At 41.0% G+C, this 20985-nt stretch overlaps 2 protein-coding genes across 9 annotated transcripts in view; one reads left to right on the top strand and one right to left on the bottom strand.

The window, feature by feature from the left end:
- Positions 1 to 20985, top strand: part of NSD2 (nuclear receptor binding SET domain protein 2) — a 104849-nt gene that overhangs the window by 19626 nt on the left and 64238 nt on the right. Inside the window, exons 1-3 of one of the 8 annotated variants that reach the window (XM_021393784.1) lie at positions 8753 to 8881; positions 13954 to 14043; positions 16106 to 16330. The exons of 1 other annotated variant lie outside the window; for it this stretch is intronic. The gene's annotated coding sequence lies outside the window, so the exon portion shown is untranslated. Of the gene's footprint in view, positions 1 to 8727; positions 8882 to 10666; positions 10718 to 13953; positions 14044 to 16105; positions 16331 to 20985 lie in introns of those variants that run through there. 6 more of the 8 variants (XM_021393786.1, XM_021393789.1, XM_021393790.1 and 3 more) reach the window with 6 other exon arrangements.
- LOC110398137 (translation initiation factor IF-2-like) lies at positions 190 to 9806 on the bottom strand. Its single transcript, XM_021395518.1, has 6 exons — positions 9717 to 9806; positions 8364 to 8870; positions 7993 to 8052; positions 7802 to 7865; positions 6720 to 6831; positions 190 to 5418 (listed from the first exon to the last, which is right to left on the bottom strand). The coding sequence occupies exons 1-5, from the start codon at positions 9804 to 9806 to the stop codon at positions 6800 to 6802; spliced, it is 753 nt and encodes a 250-aa protein (XP_021251193.1). The 3' UTR covers positions 190 to 5418; positions 6720 to 6799.

Raw genomic sequence — 20985 nt, 5'->3', positions numbered from 1 at the left:
ATTATATATTATAGATGACTCTATAGTCAGGCCTGCATCAGACAGACCAACAGACTTTTTGAAAGGATTCATTTTTTTTCCAGATTAAGTATTTGCACTGACAGTCTACCAGTCATAGCTCGATCTTTATTATGATTACAATTCACTGTAAACTTATTGTATATATTATTAACCTGAGCTGTAAAAACTTGAAGACTAGTAATTATGAAATTTGAGAACAATGCAAAAAACCAAGGGAAATTAAGCTCATTAAACATCGTGTTCCCATTGATTGCCAATAGCTTCTAGTGTTAAATTAAGAGGTATTTTTTTTTGTCTTCTGCAGCCAAGCTCAGCCATATTCCATTCAATAACCAATAATTTAAGTCTTTGAATTAATAATAATTATAACAAATTTCCTGTTTTCTCACATGCTGTGTTTATTTTAGGATATTAACACAGCAATCCAAGTGCAACACATAAGACTCTCTCAGGGCTTTCTGTCTCACATCCCAGACCTTCTGTTTCTTTCTAAGCTTTAGCAGCCACAGTTGTAAGAGATATAAATAGTCCAAAGCACAAGAGAATCTCTCTTCCCTGACAGAACCTTTATTTACAAGCTGCACAAACCTAAGCAGGTCAAACAGTCCCTTGCTGGCAGGTTAATAAGGCCCACCTGCCAAATAAACCCACCAGTGAACTCCACAGAGCCTACATAAATCCAAAAGGCTTGGACAAGAGAAAAAGATTTTCTCCCTAGGAATTATGCTGAGATGAGATGCTTATAGTTCAAAAGGGGTTCAAGTTTCAAACTCCAAAGCGCTTCTCTACCTGGCACACACTCATGAGTGTGCCAAAAGCATACAGGACATGTGGTTCATACTTCTGTAGACACCAATATTTAGCATTTATATTTCAATATTGCCTACTGGACACCAACACACAGAGAACGCCTGTACCAGAGCCTTACAAACATGTAAGACTTTTTAAGTCCCTGCCCTGGAGAGTTTTTAGAAGGCAAGTATGGTTGGGTCATAAATTAAGTCTTAAAATTAATTTGCCTACAATGCCATTAAAGGGCAATGAAAGACTAGAATAACAGATTATTTCAACTGACCTAGAATTTATTTCTTACAAGCTACAGCATGCATTTGAGTAAAATACTGACCGCTATCAAAGTGGAATTCTCTTCCAAGACCCACATTATTCAAACACTACTCTTGAGTAAACGTTTCCCACTGAACCAGTGACTTCTTTAGGGCCTTTCCTAAATCAGACAGGCTTAGCCCTAGAAACATGTCCCAGCATACCTGTAGACCTTTCCAGAGACTTAGTCACTTTGTTTGTACTGCATTAGAAAGAGCATCTCCAAGGTGTCCTTCAGATTCCTATTTACTGTTTGCGAAGTCAGGAAACCAGTAACGCCATTATTTAATAGTTTTAGAAAGGCATCAGGCAGATGAAGACAAGTAGCTGTGTAGAAAAACCGCTTGCCATCTCTGGCCCAAGCCTATGGCCTCTGAAATAGGAACTTGTGATCCACTCATGAAGAGGGTTAGTTTACTTTTGCATACCTGGCTGAAAACAGCAGCAGTGCCCAAGCAGATCACAAAGAGTTCACATGTCTCTGAAGTGGCAGCAGCAGTCAGGGAGGGCAATACATGACTGCAGAGGCAGTACATGTGTCTATGGGGTGGGGATCATTGGTCCAATTTTAACTAGCCAGTTGAAGTTCTTTAATGTATCATAAAGCACATGTCTGTAGCAGACCTACAGGCAGCCTGCCTAAAAAAAAATCCTCAGGGACAGATTATACGCAGATTAGCGAACACAAAGGCATGCAGCTATTCCTTCCTGCAGGAAGAGTGAACTAGACCAGAGATTTACCACAGTTGGTGAGGACTACAGTTGCACGGAAAGATACAGAACTGGGACTGCAAAGAGACCATTCACATACATAATGTGAAGGGTTAAGGTGATATTTTTGTTTTTTATTTGCCAGAGTGACTCCACATACAAGTCAAATTAAGTGTTTTACAAGCATACAGGGAACAAGGAATGCACAGAACATGCCTTTAAGATGGTATGCTGTGGCAAAGCAGTTAGTCAAACTGTGAAGACTTCTGCCAGGTCACTGGAGGTATCACTCAGCTTTGGGATCCTTGTATTTTAGATGAGCTGCATGCTGGGAGGGGGGTACTTGCAATTAAAGGCAACTGTACCTGTTCTAGCCCCTATAAAGGGCTTCCGGGATAAAACAGAAGTTGAGGCCTAGATTAACAGGTTAGACACCTGAATTCTCTAAGTGCCATTTAAGTGCTTATCTCCTTCTTTGGATGCTGTGAACAGTCTCTTCTTGCCTTGAAGAGCTGTCTCAAACCCAGAAGATTCACATAACCTCAGCCCTTCAGCAAATACCATATGCCCAATGTTTGTAGCAATTGCAAGAAGAGAGATGCCCAACACATGACAGCTTGTATCCATGGGAATGATGCTTTTGTCAGCACAACAGTACTACAACTGCTCCCAGCTTCAGTGTGAGCCAACCAAGTGGATGAATCTTCACGCGGGACACTCCTACATGCTGGCTAAGCCCAGCACCTCCAAGGATTCCATTCTTCATTTGAATCACTGTTGAATTCAATTGCTGTAAATGCAGCTGAGACAGTGTGGTGTCTTTGTACTCTATGTAAATTGAATGCAGATCCAGAGCTGGAGCCAGAACTGCCATGGCAGAATCACTCTTGAATTTAGGGTTGAGCTGCTGACAGTGAACCACGTAACTCCTGCAGGCAGCTCAGCAGCCACCTTGCACCTCCTGCTAGGGCTTGTTCACGAAGCGTCTCATAATATTCCTGCACTGATTTGCAAAGTGTAAGCTCTGGCTCATTAACAATAACTGAAGCGAGTAAATATAGCTTAGAGAAGCTAGCGTATCAAGCTCAAGAACAGCGTAAGAACATGGTAAAATGTGCAAGAAGCACATCCTACTCCTTTCAGTTTTCACAGCAAGAACAGGACAGGTGATAATTTAGCAGTTAGGCCTGCATTTGCAAGCCTGTTCATCCTATGGCTTAAATCCAGTTGTCTCAGCCCTTATTTGTCAAGTACACTTGCAAGTACCCAAAACAAATGTAAAACAAGTGCTAGAAATCTTATATACATTCCCAAAGAGTTCTCAAAATTACTGGATATTTGAGAACGTCTGTCAGTGAGCATTATTCTCAAAGCATATATACTGAGTAAATGGGATATGATCACAGCTACAGTTTCTCAGTCCAGGAAATTGCCAGCCACCAACATAATTAGAAACAGTTCATACGATGAAATTAATCATTCAAAAAAAGAGCAATTACTGTTAACAGAATAATGGCATGCCTTAAAGAAGAATGAAATTAACCTTTAGGACTGACAAAGTTACCCTCACCATTCTGCACTGAGGCAGCAAAGATTAATATAAGTGCAAAATAAAACACTGCATTAGAGTCTGCTGAAAACAGAAGTAGCATTATCTGTTCTATTTAACCCTTAACAAACTTTACTCTTTGGCACTGGCAAACAGTAGAAATATCTGTTAGTCACTTCTCTGCCAAAATGAAAAAACTTCAAGACATAAGCATAAAGTAATATGCTTTATACTAATCACTGAACAATAAGTATGTGAAGATAAAGCATCAAGTCATAATTTGAAATATAACAGACTTAACAGTAAAACCTACAGTATAGAACCTCAAAAGCTAAGAGTTAGAGTTGAGCTTCAGTTGTAACAAGCTAAGATCTAGAAATTTATACCAAACATATTCTAAAGAATGGTAATTCTACTCTAAAGCTAAACATTAATTCTGATGATCAATGAATTTCAGTATTTATATTTCTAAATGAGATTATGTTTATAAACACAGGAACATACTATGCAGATAGAGAGAAGAGTTAACACTTTGAATCAAGCTGTGTATTTCTACATACGTTTATTTTATTCTAAATGTCAGCAATGTTTAAATTAAGTCATACTGATGTTGAAGATAATTAGAGACATAACTTCTATAGATAACTTATCAGTGCACTGAAGTTACTTATACCAGGCTGAAGTATGTTAACTACTTAGAATTGGTATACAGCTGTTTTTTATCACACACTGGAAAACAGCAGGGGTATGATCCTCAGTTCTCCTTTCTCCTGGCCTCTGCCTTCCCCTGAAGATGTATCCCACTCTGTCATGTCTTCAACATTCCTTCTCCTTTTGCACCCTCAGTGACACTTCCCCTCCTTCTGCTCAGCACAAATGATGCAAACAGAAATAGCTTATTTGCGAGAAGTGACATTTACTCCCATTATTTTCCTCACTGAAAAATGCATCTGCTGAACAGACCGGTGCATAAATGTGAATCTTTTCATACTATGAGTTAACTGTCAATTTTCACTGAGGTTTTAATTTCTTACTCTGAACAGTATTTGAGGTACAGGGCGTAGTTGCTCATGAGATGTCTCTCATTTGGACAGACTAATTATGTTAGAAATTCTCCAAGCAGATATTTTCTTCTTCTTGAAGAATCAACTTGCAATTAAAAATACTATTGCTCCATTTTTGAGACCATAAAAAAAACATGCAAAGTAGTCTAAAAACCTTGTTCCTTCTCATTTTCAAATTATTTAACATTTCAGGAATTCTAATAGACAATTTTTAAATTACCATTTCCAATGAACTTTCATTCAAATTAATTAGCAAATGTAGGCTCCTGAGGATTCATTTAGAACTACAGTTTTAGTATTGCTATGCTACAGTTAAAGCAGTGTTTCCAAATATTTTGCATTAAGTGATTCTTTCTTAATTCCACATCAGCAGCTTGCTCTCTTCATATCCAGCAGAACACAGAATGTTGCATGGCTGAAGACAAATGCACACATGCTTACAAAGATTTTTCTTAGCAGCCTTGATGACACACGGACTGACATACAGACAGATCAGTGGCTCTATCTATACCTAGCACAGCTAAGGGTAGATTCAGACAGGGTTCAGGCAGGTTGTAAATAACCATTATTCACTGTTAGTCCTAAGAAAAAATCGTGGACTGCTAGCTGAAGCCAGTGCTCAGGTGATTGGTTACCAACTGACAGTCTGAAAGAGCAGTAGTGGTGAAGGATGACGCTGGGAAGATACCTCTACATCAGTGCTATCACAACACTCAACAGGCAGCATTAACTCTCCCAGTGCATTCACATTTTTAATTAGAACAACAAACGTATTCAGTGTTTAACCATAAAAGGTGAAAAAGTGATACAAAGCAGCAGAACAAAAGATATCAGCATTTGTGGATTCAAAACAGTCTAGCAGATCTCTTATCTCATTAAACACCTGTAGGACAGTAAAAACTGTGGATAGGCTGTGCTGTTTTACTACCTTTTGAAGATCTGATTAATTCATCGACTGCACTCTCATAACTGAAACAAAAATAAAAAGGGATTCAGAGAAGAATTCAGAGAGCAATCAGTCCCTAGGATCTGTACAGGAGATAAATATGAACCTGAAGCTTTTACCACAAAGATCTACAATTAGATTAAATGCGCTTGCTAACAGCACCTTTGTTCTGTTTGGCCTTTGGCATGAGAAAGGCAAAGCTTTAGCACAGGGAACAAGAAACTCCATTATTTCTAATAGTGAGAGATGCCCCAAAATGTGCCCCATCCCCTTGTTAGCAGGGCTGACCAGACTCTCAGGGGAGAGATTTTTGCACTGTTGCGTGGAATAGTGCCATGCACATTCAATTTGTTTCAGAGCTCTGTCTAATGCAGTGAAAGTACACCAAATGCAGCACGGGCCTTAGCCTTTCAGGCACAGCCTGTCCCTGTGGTGGCAACAAAAATAATTATCTTCCTTTGCTTTAGAACCTCAGAGTATCCTAATGCACGCCTAAGGCCAAGGGCACTGACTACCATTATTGCTGAGTAAATAGTGAAAATGTTCTTGGAAAACCGTTTAAATTGTAAATTTTCCTTCTGCCTATTAACTAATTAGTAATCTTTAAAACATTTCAGTGTTTCAAGAATGATATGTAACTGCTACATTTATTTAGTTTTCTTTATTGAGTTGAAAAGAGATATTGATCTTGATACTATTTGTTAATAAAAGTTGAACATAAAGAGCAATAAAATTTTAGATACCAAATGAAACAGGACTCAATAAGAGAATACTACTGCTCTAGGTATACATCATTTGGCTTCAGTGACCTGTTCTGTTATCCAAGAGACAAACTGTTAAAAAAAATACCAGCTAATTCAAAGTTACAAGAACAGCTAGTGAAAGAGTAAAACCCCCTAGAGGTTCAGTCTGGAAATTTGCAACCAGCAGAAACAGATTAGGGGACGTTTACTTCAATTATTTCAAGGCCATCACTCAAAAACAAGGCACTGTGACTCCTATTTCCCAGCATAACCTCATTCTGCACTATATATGCAGTCATTTACATCGATATATCAAAATTTAAACTCAGTTTTCAAAAGCATAATATAAATATCTACTTCCAGAGAATCAATCTCATTGGGTACTGCTATAGAAAAACAGACTTCAGTACCATGGCCTGAGCTCAAGAAAACTGACAAAAACTGGCAAAAAGCATTGTTTGGTTTTGAAATAAAAAAAACGGCACATGCAGTTTATCTCTAAATGGGCCTTAACTTTCAAATTCACACCAATGTCTATGTACTGTATGAGTCAGTGCCATTCCAGTTAAAGATGCAATTACATGGTAGCGAATCTTAATAGCGCAGACAAGGCCAATTATCCACATAAACTGAAAGGTGCGAGACAGATTTCTTGTCACCTTCACCATGACAGCAAAATCCCTCCACTTAAATCTGGAATGACAGACAGAGAAGGCAAACATGAGAACGACGTTATCTGGAGGATCTTATAGATTAGTAATAAGTACAGAATAAATAGATCTGTTTCTTTCTCTATTTAAAAATTGTAAATAGAAGCATTTACATTACCAAGTGTGAGCACAGAACTTGTTGCCGAGAGAACGCATTTGTAGCATATTAGTTATTGATAACTAACCTCATTTCTTATAAATTTTTTCAACAGAAAACAGCGCTCGAGCACATACCGTGCTTCATGCTTTTAGTATTTTTTCACATTATTGCTCAACTACAGAAGAAAAGTGCTTCTATACATGCCATTCTGTAGCAAAACTGTAGGATCCACACACTTGTATGTCTATTAATTTGTGCTGATACTTGCCTCTATCTTCAATTAGAAAGCATCTTTTTTTCTGCAAACGTAACTGAACTTGAGGAAACAGGAAACTTGCCAATGACGTTTAACTCAAATTAGCTCCTTCAAAATCATAGAATCATTAAGGTTGGGAAAGACCACAAAGATCACCTAGTCCATCCATCAGCCCATCCCCACCATGCCCACTGACCATGTCCCTCAGTGCCACCTCTACCCTTTTCTTGAACACCTCCAGGGACAGTGACTCCACCACCACCTGGGCAGCCTGTTTCAATGCATTACCACTCTTCCTGAGAAGAAATTGTTCCTAATATCCAGCCTGAACTTCCTCTGGAACAACTTTTTTTTCTTTAATACCATACAACTGACATCCAAAAGATAAATCCCACAAACCGAACACCTCGAAGTATTTTTTTTTTTTTAACTGAAAGGCTGTGAAACAAGTTAAGATACCTTTATCACCACAGATAGGTTTCCTTCAGCTGATTAAGGTTTTAATCAGCCCATGATTAACTTTCTCATTACTAAGTAATTAGCAGTAAGCACAAACTGTTTGGCTGCTAACTGCCAGTCTAAGCAAGGTGCACCCACCATTAGGCACAGGCGTACAGCCTCCCACATCTTCTGGGAGCCTCTCTGGGCACAAGCACTCACCCTGGGGAAGACAGTGCTGTTCCTCTATTACCTCCTATTGACTTTTCCCAGGATCAGTGCCTTCACCACCACAGAGCAGCATCCTGAGCCCTGTGGCAGCCGGCCATCCCCTGCTTTCCATTCCTCACCTGACACGTCGTGGGAATGCTTGTTCCTGTCAGAGCATGACAGACATTTACCGATTCAACCTGGAAAAAGAGCCATGCGCTCAACTGGCAAACTGCAAGCACATGCACTTCAGTTGATGCAAGCTTGAGAAAAATAAACCAGGCCACACACCCAGCCCAGGTAACCTGCAGCCAGGCACACCTGGGTTCCTAAAGACAATGAAGCCTTCAGAACTGTTTAGAAAGTCAAAACATTTGAATCACATCAGGTCGTGTTTTTTCCTTTCCTTTTATAAGAGAACACACATGTAGGGCTGCTGAGGAAGGCACATTCACCACCCAGCGTACCTGAGGAAGTCACATTCACCACACAGCATGCCATGAGCGCTTACCACCGTGGTGCGGGGAGGGCCTCCGCGTCCGAGGGGGAGGAAAGCTACATCTCTGCAGGGCCCTCGACGCGCTCTCGCCCACCTGGGGCCGGGCCCCGCGCAGCTCCCGCCTTCGGCCCCACCTCGCCGCGCGGCCTTCCCTCCCCTGGCACCCGGCCCGCCCGCCTCTTCCTCCCCGCTCCCGTCAGCGCGGCCCCCGCCGGGCCCGGCTGCTCCCGCCGCCCCGCGCGCACGGCAGGCGCCGCTCCGGGCCGCGCGTGCGGGCGGCTCCGTGCGGGGGGATTTGAAACAGCCGCTCCGGGGGCAGCGCAGCGGCGGCGGCCAATCAGCGCGCCGGATTTTTCGCGCTGGTTCTGGCCGGAGGAGGGGGCGGGGCCGCCGCGCAGGATCGCCGGAGCCGCCGTTACCGCCGCCGCCGCCGTTACTGAGTCGCTTTGGCTCTCGCCGCTTCCCCGACCCCGAGCTCCCGCCGCCGCTTCCGCCCGGCTCCCAGGGGAGAAGGATGCGCTAGGCCACAGGTCGGTGGGGCCGGGAGCGCGGCGGGCGGGCGGGCTGCGCTCCCCGAGGAAGGGAGGAGGAGGAGGAGGCGGCAGCGGCGGCGGTGGCGGCGGCAACGGGGCACACGCTCCCATAGGCCCCGGGCGGGAGGCGGGAGCGGCGGCGGCGGCGGCGCCCTGGGAGATGCTGCGGGCGAGCGCTGAGCGGCCGGGCGCTCTGTGCTGGCGGTGTGGGGCTGGGGGCCGGGACCCGGGACCCGTTCCCCCTCCCCCGAATGACCCCCTCAGCCCCGGCTCCGCTTCCTCAGGCGGACCGCAGCTCCGCTATCCCTGGGTGGAGATTTTTGGTTTTTTATCTATAATTTCTTGGTGCCCCCGCCGCCCCCAGGCTGCAGCCTGACTGCTGTGTGACGGAAAGCAGCGATGCTGCTCGGCTTCATCCCGTTCCCCCTCTGCCTTCCTCCTCCTCCTTCTCCTCCTCCTCCTCCTTGGGCACTGCGGGAGGTCGGTGCTGCATAAAGCGCCGCGGGCCGGGGGGGCAAGCAGTGCTCGTAGGAGAGAAGGACGGAGAAGCGGGAGGGTGGGGGGGGGAGGTGGGAAGGGGAAAAAAAAACAAAAAACACGCATAAAAAGCCCCCCCCCCAGCGTCTCACCCCCTCCCCCGAAAGGTGGGGGCAGCTGGGTTGCCCCCGTGGCTGTGGTTTTGGAGAGGTTCTCCGTGCCCTCCGCCGCGCGTAGGACCGGCTCTCCCGGCAGCGGGAGTGCGTGTAACTCGGGAGATGTATGGAGGGGGAAGCAGCCATGTTTGATTTATTCCTCCTCTGAACGCTGGTGCGATGATCCTGCTGCCACTTACACCCTCCTGCGCTCCATCCTGCACCCGAGCCTGGCTGGGAGCACACGGGAGGAAACGCTCCTGCGAGGGCTGAGGGCTCCTCGTCTCCATCCTCACTGAGGAAGGGATGGGGCTCATGCAAGTTGGATTGGTATTTGTGTGGTAAAGAGCCTGGGGAACTTGTATTCCCAGGGCCACAGTTACAGCTCATCCGCTGTGGCTGTACCGCTCTGGGGGTGGAGGAGGGAATTCGCCACACTTCTTGAATGTATTTATGCTTGCATTTCGGTTTTGTTTTTTGTTGTTGTTGTTTTTTGTTTTTTTTTTTTTAATATGTCGGGTGAAAGGAGGAGTGCGTACTGGTAGAAGTGCAGGGATGGTAAACACTGTATTTCAACAGATTTCAGAGAAAACAGGCCTCTTGCTCCCAGCCATTAAGCAGGCAGGAGACTGGTATCACTCACTGCCCGTTTATTTTGTGTGTTTCCTTATTGACATTTGCATTAAAATTGCTTTATAACGATTCGTAGATTTAGGAGCTAGTGCCGCCTGCACTGAATAAACTCAACGAGGTCTCTGTGTTGCTTTGCTTTTAAAAAAAAAAAAAAAAGGAAGATCTGTTTGGCTTACAAGCCTTTTCAGACCTCTAAGGAAGGTAACTGTAAACACTGAAGGCTGGGAATGAAGTTTGTAACAGATTTTGCAAAGAGTCCTTGCTGCTGGTCTATGCGGTCTTACATGCTCACTGAAATTCCTAAAACATGGAGTGTGTGGCTTCAGCTGAAAGAATCAGTGGGTTCTTCACCAAAATCTGCGGACATTCGTACGATCTCCATGAATGTATTGTTGAGGCTGTTATTTGCATGTTTTGCAGTGGGAATTTTGCTTAGGAAATGCAGCTTATCAGCCTTATTAAACTCCTCAATTTCATAGCGTGGATGTAATCGTTGAATAAAACCACTGTTTTGCAGGGCTATTCTGGGCTCAGTACTCACTGTATATGCAGTTTTTTGGTTGTTTCGGTGAGTATCTGTATCCCATTTATTAGAACACGCTGAGATTTCCATCTTGTTGGTAGCCATCAGAAAATACAACAATTTTCCACAGAGCTTAAATGTAAAAGCTCTGGGTATTCCTGGAGACTGTACGGCTGATTGTTGTGATTATAGGAATTCCACCCTCACGCACGTTCAGAAAAATTCAGATATGGAAAATACAGTAAAAGCTATTAATTTATCAAATGTTATTTGAAAATGTCAGAAGAAAACTAGGCCATGATATTTCGAGGGTGTGAAATTTAAGTAGCTTATACATTTGAAGTTAAATGTAAATATATATTTCCTTTTAGTAAGAATAGGAAAATACCATATTTTACTATCAGTAGGGCCGCGTGCTTTCTATGAAGCCTGTGGTTGCTCTGCAGATGAGAATATTGCGTTTAAATTACAGCTGCATGCAAAGGACTGGTTATTACAACCTGAAAAAACTTTATTTAGACTGGAAGCAAAAATGATTGGGGGGGGGGAAGTGGTTGCTTTCTAGTATTTGGGTGATGAAACTGATCTGTGTGGATGTAGGCTCGTATGTATATATATGTGTGTGTGTGCGTGTGTACTTGTGTATATGTCCGAGTTCATTTCCAAAATATCCCTCTAGCAAGGCAGGATAGGAATGGAAAGAAGGGATTGTTTTTCAGTGTCCTATTGTTTGTGGCCCGTTCACCTCTCACTTTTTGCACCGAGCCTGCTTTTTGTTCCACCGATGTCAGTATGCTCTCAAGGCAAGGCCTTATTTCAGTGGACTGATAAATGCACGTCTTTCCTTGTGGTCAATCAAAGCCTTGTGCGTTCACCTGCTCTGGGCAGATGACTGGATCAAGGACGTAGTTTATGATCAGAAGATACAAGCGCTATTTGCACGGTGTTTTGGTCACCTCTGGTCATTCCCGCTTACGTAACTGCAAAGATGTCTCTTAGGTTTTAAGCACGGAATATGGGTGGATGCGTGAAAATTGCAAGTGTTGTTTTCTCTGTAGAGTGAGGCAAAATACCTCGCCTTTTCTGGGGGAAAATTTTGCCTCTCCTCGGGAGCACCGTGCCTCACAATGGGAAGCACTGCTAAGTGGTGTTGCTGAAAGCAGCAGATAACCCTAATGTTCAGTAAACAGACATCCACAGAGAAACGTGTGATGGAGATAATAATAAAGCCATCGATTATGACCGCATTTTTTAATACTGTGCTTGTGGTGTACTGTTTGAAGTCTTTCATTTTCTGCAAAGACAAATGCAATGGCCTTATGGTTGAGTAAATATGATCTGGTATAATTCTTTTATTCAGCCTCTGGGTGAAGGAAGAATGGAGATACTGAAGTGGATCTAAGTGGATAAGTAAGTCTGTGTTTCTAGGAGGCATCACTTTCCAGTTAGAATGTAGCTTTGACAAATGCCTTCCCTGAGGATGTACCCGCGTATTGGTGGTGTAAATGAGAAGGTGGAGGTGGAATATGCCAAGCAGGATAGGAGGAGTAAATTGAGCCATGAGGTAAAGTGAAGAGAGAAAAAAAATTCCATTGGAGCTTGGCACAGGAGTCCAGATTTTCCTTTGGTGAATAATTGTGGAGGATTTGGGGGCTGGGTGAGGAGATCCTTGTTGGCATGTCAGTAGTCACCCTGCAGCTTGTAAATCCAGTGGCCTTTCGAATGGGTCAGTTAGTGTCAATCTTGTCAGTTAGTCAATCTTGTAAAATTAATGGTTACTGGGAAGACTTTGGTTCTGGGAAAGTTTTTAAAGGACAAGAGAGAAACTACCTGAATTAAACCTTCACTACAAGTTAGCTTCTCGTTGGAGGTGATAAGACAGCTATATAAATGTACTTAGAATTTTCAGTTTACACTGACAGAAATTACAAAAATGATATATCTATCATTTTTAGTCATTTTATCAAGTTGATAGTTTTTTTTTGTGTTTTCAAGCATCAGCAGGAAGTACTTGGAACATGTTGTAAAGGAAACTTAGATCATTCTCTGTTCTGCTGCCCTTCTGAGGATCAGCAAACTACGAAAATACCCAAGATTCCTGGAGAACAAACCATCTATGCTTATACCTTGTGTCTAGAGATGAGAGGTTAATGCTCATTGTGAGTAGTTCATTGTGCATTACCTTGCTCACAAGCAACTCTAAACTTGAGCACCAGGTAATCTACTGAGTCTCTGGTACATTTGAAAAGCTGCTTCTGTCTGAAGCATGAAGTAGGCTGATCCAATGTCTAATTTTGATGTGCAGCAAACAAATACCTGTTAATCATGGTTGGACCAAAAGTAAGGTTTTTCTACTATACTTTTTGCCCATGTTTAGGACAGCTTCTCTTGTGATGAACTACATGTTGAAGGAGATGTTTGAAAACCTTGATTTGAATGTTTCATGGCAATGAAATTAAATTGTCTAAGTACAGAAAAGTGAAATGCTGGCCCATGTGTACTTCAGAGTATCCTTACTTTGGTCATCATTGTTACAGATTCTGGTATTTGACATCATTTGGAGCAAATAAAGTACATGACTTAAAGCACGTGTTAAATTACAAGGGTTGCTCAACAGGTGATGGTTCAGTTTCCAGTTTTGTCCCCATCCTTTTAACTTGTCCTTTTTTTTTTTTTTTTAACTTGGTGCAAGATAGCAGTTTGATCTTGTCTTGAACTTTGATATTCAGCTTCCCAGCACAAATCAGAGTTATTTTATATTCATCCATATTTGGAGTGAATGACTGAAAAACTAAAGCTTGAAGCACTGCTTTCCTCCTGCCTGTATCCTTTTGCAGCACAAACAAATACAAAGCTAACAAAGGAAAAAAAAAAACACTTCTGAAAGCCAAATATTTCAGTATTTTTTAGTCCTATTTACGTTCTTTACTAGGAGTTCTTACATTGGAGTAGACTTTCGTAAAAGCTTTAACATTTTTCTTCTGCTGTCTGAAAGACTGCCAGGTTTCGATGTGACTCTTCGAAGAAGCGCAGGGCAATCTTGCTCTGTTGGACAACAGAGATGGGCATTTAACTGTCTTTGTGAAACCTTTCCTCGTCTGTACCTTGAAATTAAATACTGACATCTTCCATCTGTGCTAAAGCACATCACAGATTAGAAAACTTGTGTTTTAAAATAAATATCTTTAAAGATACTTGGCCTTGAGGGCTAGTATTGGAATTCCATCTTTTCTTAGCTGTGATCAAAAGTGTAATGGAGTGGATGTTGTCCCATTCTCCAGGTTCTGCCTTGCTAAATAATAGATACACCAACGGACAGAAGATGACTATTTTGTGACAAAATTATTTTCAAGCAAGAAAGCTGAGGTTAGGTAAGATTTTATTAGAAATGTGGTCTGAACTGCATATGAAATATTTTGAAAAACTGGTGATTAAAGAGTAAAAGAGACAACAGGGAGAAGATGCAGTAAAACAGCATCCCGTCATAGTGTTTGAGACCCATTTCATTTATTATTCATTGTAGTATGTTGAAGTGTAAGTGTTCCTCCTGGTATGGATTAGTCTGTGAAGCTGAAGTTCACAAGATGATGTATCAGATAGAGCAATTGTGGAACTTGTCAGCCTAGATGGGATGCCATTGGAGCAAAGAACCTGACTGGGTTAGTACTCATAAACATCTAAACTGGGGAGTTGTCTCTGTAGTAAAGAATACCCAGATTCTAGTCTGCTAATAAAGCCAGTGGGATTTAAGCCAAAATACTAACCTTGGAGAGCAGTGTAGGATGAAAAATATGAATATGGATAACTTTGCTATATGGAGTGGTTGCCAAGAACTTTCAAATCAGACATTTCAGAATGAAATTGAAAATGTGATTTTTCTATGGATGCAAAATGTAGGCTATCAGAAGTTCTTGTATAGTAGCACTCCTGAATAAATTGGAAAAAAATTCTGTGATCCAGTCTGGATCATGACCGGAATTCAGCAATAGTACAAAAATAAGGTGTATCATTAATAAAATAAAAAGTAATAGGCTTAAAATGTTGAGTAGAAAGTGTGTGTGGATTATCTATTCCGTAGTAGAAGGCTTGACTCTGGAGTGGTAGTGGTAGTTGAGTCTTCAAAGCTTCTTCAGCTGACGATAGCAACTACAATTGCTTAATATTTCTGCAGTCAAAACTCAAGATGCTCCGATAAGCAGTTACCTCAGTTTCTCAAAAGAGCTAAATGTAATAAGGCAGTGAACTAGTGTGCAAGAACTAACACTATACTAAATGAAAGGAGAGCAAAAATGGCAAAGATACCTATGGTAAACCCCTCAAGGCAGGGTTTGGGAAGTGGGTAAGAGGGTTAAAGGAACTGGCTTGTTGGACAGGAAAGTGTTTTATCTTTCTGTCTCCGTGTTGAGTGAGTAACCCAGAATATATCTGCAGAAACCTACAACTTGCTTCAAATTGTGTTTCCTTTACCTGTAGCAGTCATACTAATCTCTGCTCTGGGGACGTTCTTGGTGTAGATTAAGAGGAAGAAAGTAGAGAATTAAGAGCCGTGAGAATGCTGGTAATGCATTTTGGCAAAAGTATGTTAACGCAGAGGGAGGTACTTCAAATGGTATCCAACCAGAAAAGCCACTTACTAGAAAGTATTTGGATTCGTTTGATAAGTGTCTAATGTTCCAAGACTCCTGTGAGCTTGGGTTTGGTTTGAGTACTCCTGGCATACGTCTGCCAGATGTGTGTGGTAGTTTACTTTGAAATAATGCACTGATAGAATTTTTAACCTAATTGGATGTATATAGTTACAGTACAATATACATGTGAAATACACCAGAATTAGCACTATGTGCCAGGAGTACATTATGGATGTAGTTACGTTGATCAGATATGGTGATAGGTGCAAGTCTATCAGTAAACACTGCAGTAAAGTATTACCTACCTTTTTTTTTTTTTTTTTTTTTACTTAGGGAGTGTGAAATTTAATATGCTGGGTGGAAGAAGTTCTGTATATTTTTACAAGTGTTACCTGTCCATGTTAGAGGTGCATTATCAGTTCGATGTGTCTATTTGTATAAATAGAAGACACAGGCAAGCACTGCTCTGTGCTAAGGATTATACTATTCACATAGCTAGGCTTTCATGCTATTGACAAGGCCTCATGTATCACTAGTGGCACAACAGTGCTTTTTAGAATGATTGCAATGCACTGTGTGTGCTTTTGGCATCTAAATCCACCTACTTAGGTAAAGAGTTTTTAACGCAGTGATAGAGTTCTAAAGGGTCCGTACAAAATGGATGTATCTTCTTTATTAAAATTTGTTGTGATCTGATCTAGGCAACATTGTTTATTTCTATAGAGCTGTAGCAGGTAATGTTTTGGTATTACTACAGTTTAATTCATTATTTACATTGATAACTTATTTTGTGATGTCATCCCAGATTTGATCATCCCTCCTCAGAATATGCATGATCAGAAATTTTCATGGTGCTCACAGCAAGGCTTCAGACAATTACTGTGCTGTCATCACTTCATGGGAGAAAGGGCAGAATCACTGGCTACAGAGAAGAGGAAACAAACAAGTTAGAGTGCGTTAATCTGCAGCTGTGAATATTATGTAGAACCAGAGGATCCATGTCCTGAAGCTCATGGTGCAAGGAGCAGAGGTAGGATGCTGAAAAGAAAAAGCAATAGGGATTAAGGGAGGAGTGGGAAATTAAGGTAGGCTTAGGACAGGTGAAAAAAGAACACAACAGCATAAATGAAGAAGGAGCTGTGCCAGTAAGTGTTCTGTTATCTGAGATTGCATTTGCTCTTCGTTCCCAGTCTAAAATAGAAGTCAGGAACACGATTCTGTCCCTCTTACAAGAAAGACGTTTCATTGATGAGCAAGTACGTAGACTGCACAGGCATTCTGACTGTGTAGTATTTTTGAGTCCTGTTTTGCCAGAGAGCAGCCTTCTTTTAAGCTGAGCCATTTGGAACCCCCCCAGAAGAGAGAAATGTCTCAAGTACGCATTTGAAAACATAATGGATTTTTTGAGCCATTTGCTAAGCATCTGTTGAGGGCTACCTATTCTATCATATCCTGGTGGTAAACCTTGTAGTTTCTACTGTTGTAGGCACTGATGTTCCTCTCTGCTTATCGGCAGAGAAACAGGAATTCTTTTCTATTTGATTTGTGGTCCTGCAAATGAAGAAGGGATCTATAATCTCTCTTCAGTCAAAAATACCACATTTTAGAGGAATTTGCTCAAATCCATCCCTCTTCCTTCACCACGCACCCTCGGGAGGAAAAAAATTAACAAAATTCAATTTTTTCAGTAATGAAAAATATTCTTGTGATTTTGTGAAGAAAACAAATTAATGGGGAAGAGTCCCTTTGTAGAGTCTTCTAGGCTTATCCTCAGCAGCAAAGGTTGGTTACAAAAAGTTTTTCTGGGGAGGAACAAAATGTGAGGTTAATAAGTTTTGTAAGCTTCCTTTAGCAATAGCAAGTAACATTTAGAGTGAAGAAATTGTTTAGTTGCCATTGTACAGTTCCTAACTGTACAAGCTAGTATTCTGTACAAGCTGGTATTGCCTATTGCCTTCAGGAGAAGGCAGTAAATACTTGGTTCAGTCAGTGAAAACAGATTGTTCCAGTTAAGTTCTGAAATTTTATTCATTAGGAAAAAGAACAATTAAAAAAATACTTAGGCTAATTTAAAAAAATATAGTTGGTGGCAAACAAGTGCAACTGTTAGTACACTGGTTACTCTAAACTTTTCACACAATTTTCAAAATGCACTTGTGTAAATGCATACAGAGTCTCTATAATCATTATTCTGTATTGTAAACACGAAGAAATTTTCATATACTGCTTTAAAAATACCTTGTTGGTCAGCTTTGTCAGCTGACAGGTTACCTGGAATCATTGTGTATCTGCTGCAAGATAGCACACTTCAGGTGCTTTTAAATTTAAAATGCTCTCTCTGTACTGAAGGTTTTTCTTTTTACTTTTCTAAGTCTCCCAGTCGTTTCCAAGACTGGTAAATTGTTAGAAAGTTTTGGTATAGTGATTTTCAGTTGTCTACTAGCTGCTATTGTAATGTTTTACTTCGTGAGAGAATGCTTTTGAATTTGCTGGATAGAGCTGGTTTATAACAACTATTGGCAAACCCACAATGCAATTTTCAGCTTTACATTTTTTTTCTAAAAGCAAATTATGTTTAGTAGTCTTTTAGTAACCTTTCATTATTTTAATGCAGTGAAGAATGGTCACAGTGTAATGCACGACAGAGAGTATGTCAGATGATTTTATTCCTATTTGATATTCTGCTTTGTTCTTTTATACAAGATAGTAGGAATGAGCATGCTCCAAGCTTTCAGCTGTTAGCAGAATGTGTTGTAACTTTGCTCATCTTCAAGTATTATGTCTAATTCTGATCTGAAAGCAGGAATTTTAAGGCCTTTGACCTTAAAATTGGTGAGAGAATGGAGAGGACTTACCACAAAGTGACAGAAAAAAAAACAAACAGTAGCTATCTATTAGCTTTTTAGTACCAGCTGAAACCTGATTTGTGGACAATAAATGTAGCTTCTGTGCGTGTTCTCTTTCTGTAAATGTGTGTTCACCTGAGAAATGTCTTTAAGAAAACACTTAGACAAAAACAGAAGTGGTAGTTCATGTGATGTTTGTTGCTGATTGCTTACTCTGTTCACTCCCTTTGACCGAATTGGAAAGAATGGACTGCTCCATTATTTCTGACACATAAGAAAAACATCTCCGAAATTGAAGCAGATGTGGAAGAAGTGAATAATAAATGTCACATAATTGATAGTGGCCTGGACAGTAAAGGAGGAACGTGACATGCAGGCAAACTCTGTTTGGCACATGACTCCTGTCAGATGACAGACCTTTAAGTAATTAATAAAACCTTTTAAATTGTCTGCAAAATAATTTGCCTTGCATAAAACCTATGTTTTACTATGAAAGTACATACAAAGCCACTACCAGGATGTATCTTTGTGCCATTAAAATATCTAGAGACCTTTCTCTGATAAGTCAAATCCCCTTTGCTTACTGAAAACTATTTGTTCGTAGGCCAAAATACCGTGTTTATTCAGCAGACTTCTTGGCTCTCGTGTTTTTTCCTCTTCATTAGAGAAAATGGTACTTGTTGGGTCACCAGACAGTCAATATGGGACGCTACTAGCGTAAGCTCATTAGCAGCTATTACTGTATGGTGCTATTGTCCTGCCTTTCCCTCCCCTCCCCCAAGCTTCCTTTTCTATACAGTGTCATCTAGAAAAAGATAAGGGATTGCTTTTGTTTCTTTGTGATACGGCTGTCCAAGAATGAAGTTAATTTAACCACAAAACCTATTCATATGCTGAGCTGCTTCAGGACCTTACTCTTACAGCGCTGATCAACCAGGTCTTTCCTGTGATGTGTCTCACTTCATCCTTTCACGTCCTGAATTCTAGCTCTCCTTGCATTAATTCTAAGCTCGTAGTACCTCCTGTATCTGTTGCTGATTATTTTCTTTCTTCCTTTTCTTCATTTCTGCTCTGTTGTCCTCTTTTCACAAAATGCTCAGTCGTTCTTGTTTATGGTATTGTGCTACCATAAATTTAAGACAGCAAAAATTGTGCGAAATTTAACTAGCTTCCAATTTGCCGTTCTTTCCCAAGGCTCTCTGTTATTCCAGTGAGTGTGAATTTCCTAGCTTCTTCATTTTAACAGAATCCCACAACATAGTTTCTATTTCAAGATAAGGACTGAGAGATGCAACAAGTGATTTGTCCATTTCCCTCTTTTCCATTGGGTCAGTCATCATTTCTAGGACAACCTGCAAGTTGCTCTCTACAAGTCTCATCTCCGAAATGGGGCTACTTGACTTTATTTGCTTCTAGGTACTCATATCTTTATATTTTACCATTATTCTATCTCTACTCCTCTTTTCATTTGACTCGGTTAATTCTTTGTACAAACACGATCTATTTTCCATGCTCTAAAGTCTACGTGCTGCCAGTTGTGACAGTCTTTCGGACTCAGATTACAGTCTTTGTCTTCACCTTTGCATTTCCCATAGACCTGGCTGCATTGACTTCCTTTTACCAGTCGTGCACCTGGAATTGTCTCTTTAGGCTCCTGCAATTTGAGGAGCCTTTTTCAGTGCTTAGAGCTTTTCAAGGTGATCCGTGTTACTGGGAGTCATTAACCAAACCTTCACTCTGCAGCTATCACTTTTGCAGCTCATGCAGTTTTTTTTTTATATTGAGCACACTAGTAACATAGTCTGATTTGATTAGTTCTTGCTTTTTTGGGGTTGTCCTGGTCTGCCTCAAGCTTGATGGCTTTCTAGCTTAAAGTAATAAGTAATGAAGAGTTATTATTAAGCAGGAAAAAAAAAGAATACTAGTAGAATTACAGATGGAAAACAACAGAGTTACAAAATGCAGACATCTTAATTTAGAAATCCGGAGCCGGGTAAGCAGTTAATGGAGCCATTTGTTTGTTTATTTATTTATTTATTTACTGGTTCGTTCATGGATTGGAAGTAGTTGCACAAGACATTTTTGGTGCTGGTCATGTTGTGAGAAGCTCTGGTCTGCAGCATTCCTGTTGGGCAAGGGAGCAGTGAGCTGTGGCGTTCGGTGCTCTGGCCGGTCCGCAGAGCCACTGGAGGGCGTCCACAGCCACAAAAAAAAGGGAGCTCTGAATTCACAGCTGCTCATTTGTAGGCTTATCTTTTTTAGATAGATGAAATTTAGAAGCCGAGATCAAATCTCTGGTTTGCTTTCTGGTTTACTCTATCAAGAATCTGAGGGATTTTCTAAAAATTCGGTGTTTCAGGGTTTGTTCGGTTTTCTTTTTTTCTTTTTTTTTCAAAGATATTTTGCTGTCATCTGTGTAGCTGAGCCTCGCGCATTCTGTAATGGGCTGGCCTTTCTGCTAAGATTTATTGAATTTGTCATCAGTGGTTACTTACAATAAATGTGATTTCAGTTAAATCCGCTGAATTACGGTTTGAAACATTGTCATATTATTAATTGGGTTGAGAATCTTTTTAAAAATCGTGCATGTTTTTAGAGAAGATCTTGCAAAATTGCATGAGTTCTGTTTTGGTTTAGTGAGTTCTTTGTTTTGCTCTGGTGAAGTTTAGGTTTTCCATTTACTTCTGATTCTTCTCTGAAAACAGTTAATACATCTGACTAGTTTCTACTCATACTATCAGAGATTTTATTGTTAATTCAGACTTCACCTGGCTAAAAAAAAAAAACAAAACCTTTTCTCCCTTGGAGTTCGTGTGCACTTGCTCTTCCTTACTTTGTT

The sequence above is a fragment of the Numida meleagris genome, chromosome 4, assembly GCF_002078875.1.
Source record: "Numida meleagris isolate 19003 breed g44 Domestic line chromosome 4, NumMel1.0, whole genome shotgun sequence".
NCBI classification, from domain to species: Eukaryota; Metazoa; Chordata; class Aves; order Galliformes; family Numididae; genus Numida; species Numida meleagris.
This window is presented reverse-complemented; position numbering and strand designations above follow the sequence as displayed.

Excerpts from the sequence above, each read along its gene's own strand:
- LOC110398137 (XM_021395518.1), bottom strand. The coding sequence starts at position 9,806 with ATGGAGACGAGGAGCCCTCAGCCCTCGCAGGAGCGTTTCCTCCCGTGT. Across the intron at positions 8,871-9,716 it reads AGGATGGAGCGCAGGAGGGT|CGCATCCTTCTCCCCTGGGA; the intron begins GTAAGTGGCAGC and ends CCTGTGGCCTAG. Across the intron at positions 7,866-7,992 it reads GCATTCCCACGACGTGTCAG|GGTGAGTGCTTGTGCCCAGA; the intron begins GTGAGGAATGGA and ends TGTCTTCCCCAG.